Source organism: Penaeus monodon, chromosome 10 (genome assembly GCF_015228065.2).
Source record: "Penaeus monodon isolate SGIC_2016 chromosome 10, NSTDA_Pmon_1, whole genome shotgun sequence".
Taxonomy (NCBI): Eukaryota; Metazoa; Arthropoda; class Malacostraca; order Decapoda; family Penaeidae; genus Penaeus; species Penaeus monodon.
In genome coordinates this window covers 12,915,936-12,923,846 of record NC_051395.1, presented here as the reverse complement: position 1 = coordinate 12,923,846, position 7,911 = coordinate 12,915,936, and the positions used below count along the sequence as shown (strand labels likewise).

Sequence of the window (7,911 nt, the reverse complement as noted above, 5' to 3'; positions counted from 1 at the left end):
GTATTTCTGGCTGCTATTAATTCAATAATCCTTGCTGGGCATCTCAGTATCTCCCAGAAGGATTTGTGATACACCGAGTCAACGAGAGTGTGAATGTGAGTGTCTTACCATGGGCAACTGTCAGCCAAAGATACCGCTAGTTTGGCATAGAACACCTCCTTTACAATGAGTTTGCAAACATCAGTAGGAGCGTATACAGCAATTAGAGATATGAAGCCAAAACATGCTTCAATCTCACTGCCGTTATACGCTTATCAACTGGAGTGACCTCCACTACTTGTCCAGTAGTAGGTGTTGAACTGCTAACAGGTCTTCTCATCTCCGAATGTGAGGCCACCACAACTCTCATCCACTTTAGTTCCCTTGATAGCGATCATCCTGCCACAAAGACCAGATGTTCCACTGATGTTGCTCCATATGAAGGTGGTAACAGACTGTGGTTCCCAACATCCACTTGTGGGGATGAGTGAACCCCACTCCCATGCTGAGCCCTGTCTGTCGATTTCCCAATGGGAACCACAGCCCACCCCACTGTACCCCTCCCCCGAGCACTGACGGAAGTTTTATTTTTGGAAGGACTGGCAAGGCCCGCCTCCCAAGAAGCTGGGGCTGGGGGACAGGAAATGGTATGGAACCATGATGTGTCCACACATCGTTGGGCTATAACACCGTACTTTTAGAACCTCCTACTGCTCCAAGATCCTCTACAGTTAAGCCAAGGACCACAAAGTACACAGTTTTCATGGATGGTACATGTACTGTGAAAGTCTTGATGGAGAAGCTATAAGTTGTCATGAGGGGCTTATCCATGACTGCTCCCTTTTATGCATCAGGCTAGCCAGTACTGGCAGCTGAACATGAGAAGACACATATATAAAGCATACAATATATATATTATATTAGTATATATATTATATATATATAATATATATATATATATATATAGAGAAGAGGAGAGGGAGAGAGAGAGAGAGGAGGGAGAGAGAAGGGAGAGAGAGAAAGATAGAGAGAGAGAGAGAGAGAGAGAGAGAGAGAGGGAGAGAGAGAGAGGAGAGAAGAAAGAGAGAGATACATGTATTACTCGCCGTCGAGGAAAGCTCCTCTTCCAGACACACACACATATATATGTATATATATATATATATATATTATTAATATATATATATATAATTATAATATATTATATATAATATATATATATATATTATGGATTGATATGTATATAAATAAGTATACAAATAGGAGTGTATGTGTACAATATAAATGTTTATGTATACATATATGATTATATATTTCTAGGTTGTAACTATGTAATGATCTCCGACCTTTGAACACGACTACGAAGACCCTTTGAGGTCGACTCTCTGGATTACTCCTGATGCTATAATCGATGATATCCTTGACTCGTACCTTTATCAGGAGTAGTATTTGAGCTTTGTTTGCCCCCCAAACACAAGGCATGTAGAAAGAGAGCACAAGCTAAACCTTTGAGTTCTTTTGTCCTGTATTTCCCTCTATGTTTGGCGTGATAAGCAGACTCAGGTATTGAACAGTTTTTCATGCAACAATTATACCTTATTATTGCCAAATTTAAAAATTGCGTGTGTGTGTGTGCGCGTGATGATTTAAGGAAACATCTTGTGTCACTGATACATGCACCCCGATGAAATAAGTTGAAAGTGTCACCAATCGGCCATTGCGTAGTGTCCAGTTTTAACAGATAAAATGAAATATGTTTGCCAGCTACCCAAGGCCTCTTGGCCGACCGAAGGAGCAGCGGACCCCTTTCGTCCGGTCTTCTTGCAGCAAAAGGACTGGCCTCCAAGCGACCTGTTCCGCAACCATTCCTTGAGTAAGCCGTTCGACAGAATTTCGAGAAAGAAAAAAGTAATACCGAGGGAAAGAAAAGGGATCGGGAAACTTTTCACAAATGTATAATTATGTTTTGACAACAAGTCCCTGTGCTTTATTGTGAGATACAATAACGTTCCGAAAACAGCCAAGAAAACGTAGCCAATCTTCAATATTCTAGCCTATAATGCACACACACACACATATGTACACACACACACACATACACATTTGTATACACACACACATATGTACACACACAGACACATATGTATACACACACACATATGTACACACACACACACACACACACACACACACAAAAACCACACACGGCGCGCGCGCGCGCTCGCATGCACACACATAAGTGTATAAATACATACGTATATATATATGTGTATATTTTATATATATATATAATTATATATATACTATATAGTATTATATATATATATATTTATATAACATGTACACATGTATATATGTATATATATATATGTTTATATACATATATACATGCATATTCTATATATATTATTACAGTCTCTTCAAATTCACGGCCTGTGCGTACCAAAGTGATATTTAAAAGAGCGTGTTCCGAAGGTGGGGGCGCAGCAGTCTACCTGGGGCGCGACGTGGACTGAAAACGTGTCTCGACTGAGCAGCCATTGCTTCACTCTCTCCCAGGTACACGGGTACACGGTGGACTAAATTAACCTGCCAAACATCTGCAACCTTATCGGTGTTTCTAAAGTATACTGGTGAAGTATACACTTTTCTGTTTGTGTTAGGGTATGAGGTGGAACATAAGGAAATAAGTGATGCTATTTTTGGTGTTATTACTTTGTGCGGCAATCCGGTTTTCTGGTAAACGAGTGTGATAAATCGCCTTCAGAATTTGAAAGAAATTCTATTTGTCATTAAAAATATATTTTTATTTTGTGGAATATTGAGTGATTGCTGTGTGTAATATAATTAATGAAATAATTAAACTTGTGAAATATTGTTCAATTTCAATAAACCTACAGTGAGAAGATAATCTATATAACTACTTCTATGATAATCTAAGACTACTAAGAAACGTTAAATGAGAATGATCTCATGGTAATGAAAAAGCATTGTATAGAATATAATCAACAATGCATTATAAATGGATAATGCAAGTAAAATATAGATAATAAAGAATATTAAACAACTGCATGATAACTAGTAATTCTAAAATGTACAATAATTCATAAACGTATAAATTCAAGAACATAAAAGCTGCAAACTTTACGAACTTCAAGATAAATAGTTGATACTAATTTATAAGCCATAATATAAGCTACTTTCATTACTTGTAATTATTCCGCTGCTTCTCCTTGACATCTTAAAACTCACTGTTACTTATACTACCAACCTACATTGTACTGCACTGTACTACAAGCGGGATTGTTACAATATACATATATATGCGTCTATATATATACATATTCACAGAAACACATACACGCATGCACACACACACAAACACACACACACACATATATCCATATACATATTATATAGGTATATAAACAAATCTTTGCATACCCACACAGATATATATATATACACACACGCATATTATACACACACACACACACACACACACACACAAACACACACACATATATATATATATATATATATATATATATATATATATATATATATATATATATATATATACACATATGTGTGAATGTGTATATGTATATGTATATGTATAAATATGTATATGTATGAATAAATAAATGATTATATTACACACACATATATGTGTACATATTTATATGTTTGTGTGTGTGTGTGTAAATATGTATATATGTGAATTGATGAATTGTTTATCACACACACATATATAAACATACAACTACTCATCTATATACATATAGTCTTGTATGTATTTTTTCCCCGTTACTCTCTGTTGCATGGTGAATATATATAAGATTTATAACCAATTTGTCTACCAAGTTGTCAATTAATTATTAATTTTCTGCGTCTGTAGAAATAAAATAATATTTACACACAGGTTTTGAAATGAATGAGTCAATATTACTTTATACTTTTATTTAATGTTATCATAATGTAACTAAATAACAAACTCAATATTATTGTTAGCTACCATGCGCAATACAATTCATCTGCGCGTTTGTGGTATAAATAGGAAAAAATAGAAACTTGTATCAGCAATATAATACTGCAGTAGACGTGCCACAATGTACATCTTATATGCGTAGCAGCTGCTATCAATATATAAACCTTAATCTTCCTGAGAGAGAGAGACATGAAAAAAAAACTGTTAATTACCTGAGTTTCTCCTGCTAATTACAAAGGGAAATAAAGGACATAAAACAATCCAAGCGTTCCTCTAATGCTTTCACTCTGAGAGCCTTGATTTCCAGGGCTAATTCAGCCCCATAATTAATCTGATAAAGATATAAGCGGAGGTGCATCATCAGTCATAATACACGGGAGTAATTCAGAGAAGTCGGCTTCGAAGCGGGTCATCTTGAAGTGTGATTCGATGGTCATTACATAGTCACCATCTGGAAATATATATTCATACATATATGTACAAACTCTCATAACAGGCATATATGCATGCAAAACACACATACACGCAAGCATATGAATACATACATACATATATACATAGAAAAAAAAAACATACACACATATGTATGTATGTATAAATGAATAAGTAAAGAAATATATATATTTTAATGTAGTGCTCTGTCCTACGACAAGTCCTTTTAGCATCCATTTTTTTTTTCCATGACACCATTCACCCCTTTTACACAGGGTTGAGAAAAAACATAGACAGAGAAAAAAAGAGGAAGGATATATTGTATATGCATATTTACACATTTGTATACATATACATGCACACATATATAGAAATATGTGTGTGTGTGTGTATGTGTGTGTGCGTATGTTTGTATGTACATCAGAAACAATCATTATAAGACTTACTTCAGTTAATACAGTGTCACTGAGGGCAGAGAACCGCGTGCTGGCCACCCTGCACGTATACCGTGTGCGACCCTGTGCACTCAGCCGTCGCACAATCAGGTCGCCGGTGCCTGAAATCTAAATGCAAACATTTTAAAACTGTATGTAACTGTGATATTGTTTATCTGCTCAAGATTGGTTACTCACTTCCAACGGAATACTGTCTTATATATTCTTTCTATCCTGTTCTGTTTGAATTATACTTTAATACAGTGAAATATTGTAAAGAAATGTTGGAATTACTTGATAGCTGGCGTCGCCAGAAATCCTCTCATCGTTGAGGAACCATTCCCGAGTGACGTTGTGACCCTGCGAGCGACAAGGCAACATCACGGAGTCCCCTACATGACCCATGGCCGCGGGGGAGTGTTGGTAGATGCGAGGCAGAGCATTGACGAGGCCGCCCAGGCGGCACGTGGGGCCTTCCTCCAGTGTCTCGCTTTCGTCACCTGTTCTCGTACCAGGGGATACTTATTATTTCCACTGTAGCGTTCGCACCTGTATATACAGGATTATTGCATAGTTATTGCTAATTGTTCATTAACAATGAAGTAGACTTACCTACGATAACTACAGTAAAAAGACGAGAGTAAGACTTCTGACTCCGTGGTGCCCTCACCTCCAACTTGTATGTCGCCTGTGTAGGGATTTCAATACAACAGTTTAATGTATAGAGAGCTGCATAATTTCAAGTATGGTTAGGATGATCCCATTTTTTATGCTAACAGACCTGGTGTTGGTCGGAGACGCAGTCCAAATAGACGACGGAGGAGATTTGCAGGACGGAATCGGAAGTGGACGCCGTTGAGGACAGCTCCTCCTCCAGACCCAGCATGTTGGTCGCCTCTTCCAGAAGCTCTTGGGGCGTGGAACCTACCTCGACCTGGGCACCCTATATTAAGTATTGCCAAACTCGTTATTTCCCCTTTATCTTAGTATGCAAATATAATTAAAAAGTCAATCATATTCTCATACACGTCTAAATTTCAGTTCTGCGAAATGTATGTGTTTGTTAACCTCTCGGTTCAGTGACACGCCGTCCTTGTACCACGTGAGGACAGAGCCTGTGGGGGCGACCACCTCACACTGAAGGCGAGCGTCCTGACCACGCCGAACACCCGCCACTCGCGGCGAGCACTCGCTCGTCCACAGCACTTCGTCCCGCTCCTCCTCGCGCACCGCCTCACTCCTCTCTGTAGGTAATTATCATGAGAGACTTTCATGTGAACCTTGTTTGGCATCATATCAATAGTTACAAATGTTCTTTCATGTAGGATCCATAAGAACTACAAAACAGGCATATACATAAATAATACTTACTTGCTTCTATTTTCGACTGGTCAAAGATGTTCATCTAAAAAAGAAAGAAAGAAAAAATCTGTCAACAATATTTAGTCATCGATTCTATTTACTTGGAAAAATATCGAATGCGTCCTCGTACAAAAATTTACAATATGTAATCATGCAAATACCGATGCACTCGTATTCTCAGCAGGTGTTACTGAGGGGTAAGATCACTAAACATATACAGATACATCTTTATTCAACTGAAAGGAAATGTCTTAATAGACATTATCACCAGGCAATCAACATCCAAGAAAGTAGTTTATATTTAGCTGAAACCTATAGCTAACATCATTGGCACATTAAGAATTCAACTACATGTTTTCCTTTCTTGATATACTTCTTTTAGAGCCCCGACCGAAGAGATCAATGTCACTTTGCATATATAGCTGTTAGGTGAATAACTGAAATTTAGTTATGGAAAAAAATCCTATTCCGCTGGATATGTATCATCAACTGTCACTCTTCCCGGGTGGCAATAGCATAACGTTTTTTTTTTCGCCATCCAAGTAGTCAGATAGCCTGAGTTTCACCTAAGCCATCCAGTAATTGTGTACCTGGTGAAGCTTGAAATCAGTCGTAGACAGAATGGCTATAATGTATTGTATAGGGCAAATAGTGAATAAATGAATATATGAGGAAAGGATCTTATCTTGGTGGGGGAAAATCTGAAACAAACCTAAAACTGTATTCATTCTCTAAGAGAAGAAGTATGCATTTGGCTGCTAAGCTAGCTTAGCAAGATAGATCAACTTCGCGTGTGTTGGACAGGCCACCTGGTCTGATGGGTTGTAAACAGCGGCACGATAATATGTAGTGAATAAGGGGCTATGATGTTACCTCTTGGTAATACAATCTCGTGGGACTCTCTCATCTATTTCCCAGATGCATCTATAGCACAATCGCAATCTGTGTACTAAAACAGCGATCCCTTCGTGATAAAGACCTTGGGATAGTAACTTGCTCGTAATCTGATGCTGCCTTATACCAACGTGCAGAAGGTGATCCTGCGTGAACCCAAACTTGATGTATCTGTGAGATCTGGTAGGTGGTACGTTTAGCTAAAAGCTTGATCTGGCTGATACTGGGAGTGACGTTGCTGTAGGTGCATAGTCTTGCTGGCCTTTGCTGCTATGTCTGGCTGGCCATTTTGTGGTATGCCAACATGGATTGGTATCCAGATGAACATTATGGACTTGCACTAGGTGATTAACTAGTGTAACTTGAAAAAATATTGCCGTGTTGAGGTGTATATTATCATGGTGACTGAATCGTTGCAAAGTATGTAGAGCTGAGAGTGAACCAGACAAAAGGCAGATGTTGGATTGACTGAGATGAATAGCATATGTGAGAACTGTCTTTATGGTAAACAGCTCTGCTTGTAAGGTTGATACACAATTGCTGATTCTCTTGCTATATAAATAGTCATTGCAGGTAAATGCAGATCCTGCCTCTCCAGACTTTTGGTTGACAGAGCCATCCGTAAAGATGGCAGTTGTGTCCGTGCGACTGGTTGGAGAAAGAAACTTATTCCTGGCTCTGGTGAAATCCGACTGTGAGCAGAGAGTCTTGGCATATGAAAGTGTATCCAAGACAAAGGAAACTGTAAGTGGGTCCCATGGTGGCCGTGGACTGAACTGTGTGTGGAGCAGCAACTCCTCTTGCTTTAATTTGTCTCTA

At 38.4% G+C, this 7,911-nt stretch overlaps 1 protein-coding gene across 1 annotated transcript in view; it reads right to left on the bottom strand.

Annotated features, from left to right (window-relative positions):
• Positions 1-4,261: 4,261 nt before the first annotated feature.
• Positions 4,262-7,911, bottom strand: part of LOC119577850 (zwei Ig domain protein zig-4-like) — a 4,293-nt gene continuing 643 nt past the window's right edge. The window contains exons 3-9 of the mRNA XM_037925453.1: positions 6,208-6,241; positions 5,905-6,080; positions 5,618-5,779; positions 5,449-5,524; positions 5,131-5,336; positions 4,849-4,965; positions 4,262-4,421 (exon numbers count right to left, since the gene is read on the bottom strand). Of these exons, the coding sequence (XP_037781381.1) occupies positions 4,407-4,421; positions 4,849-4,965; positions 5,131-5,336; positions 5,449-5,524; positions 5,618-5,779; positions 5,905-6,080; positions 6,208-6,241 (786 nt within the window). The 3' untranslated portion in view covers positions 4,262-4,406. The remainder of the gene's footprint in view (positions 4,422-4,848; positions 4,966-5,130; positions 5,337-5,448; positions 5,525-5,617; positions 5,780-5,904; positions 6,081-6,207; positions 6,242-7,911) is intronic.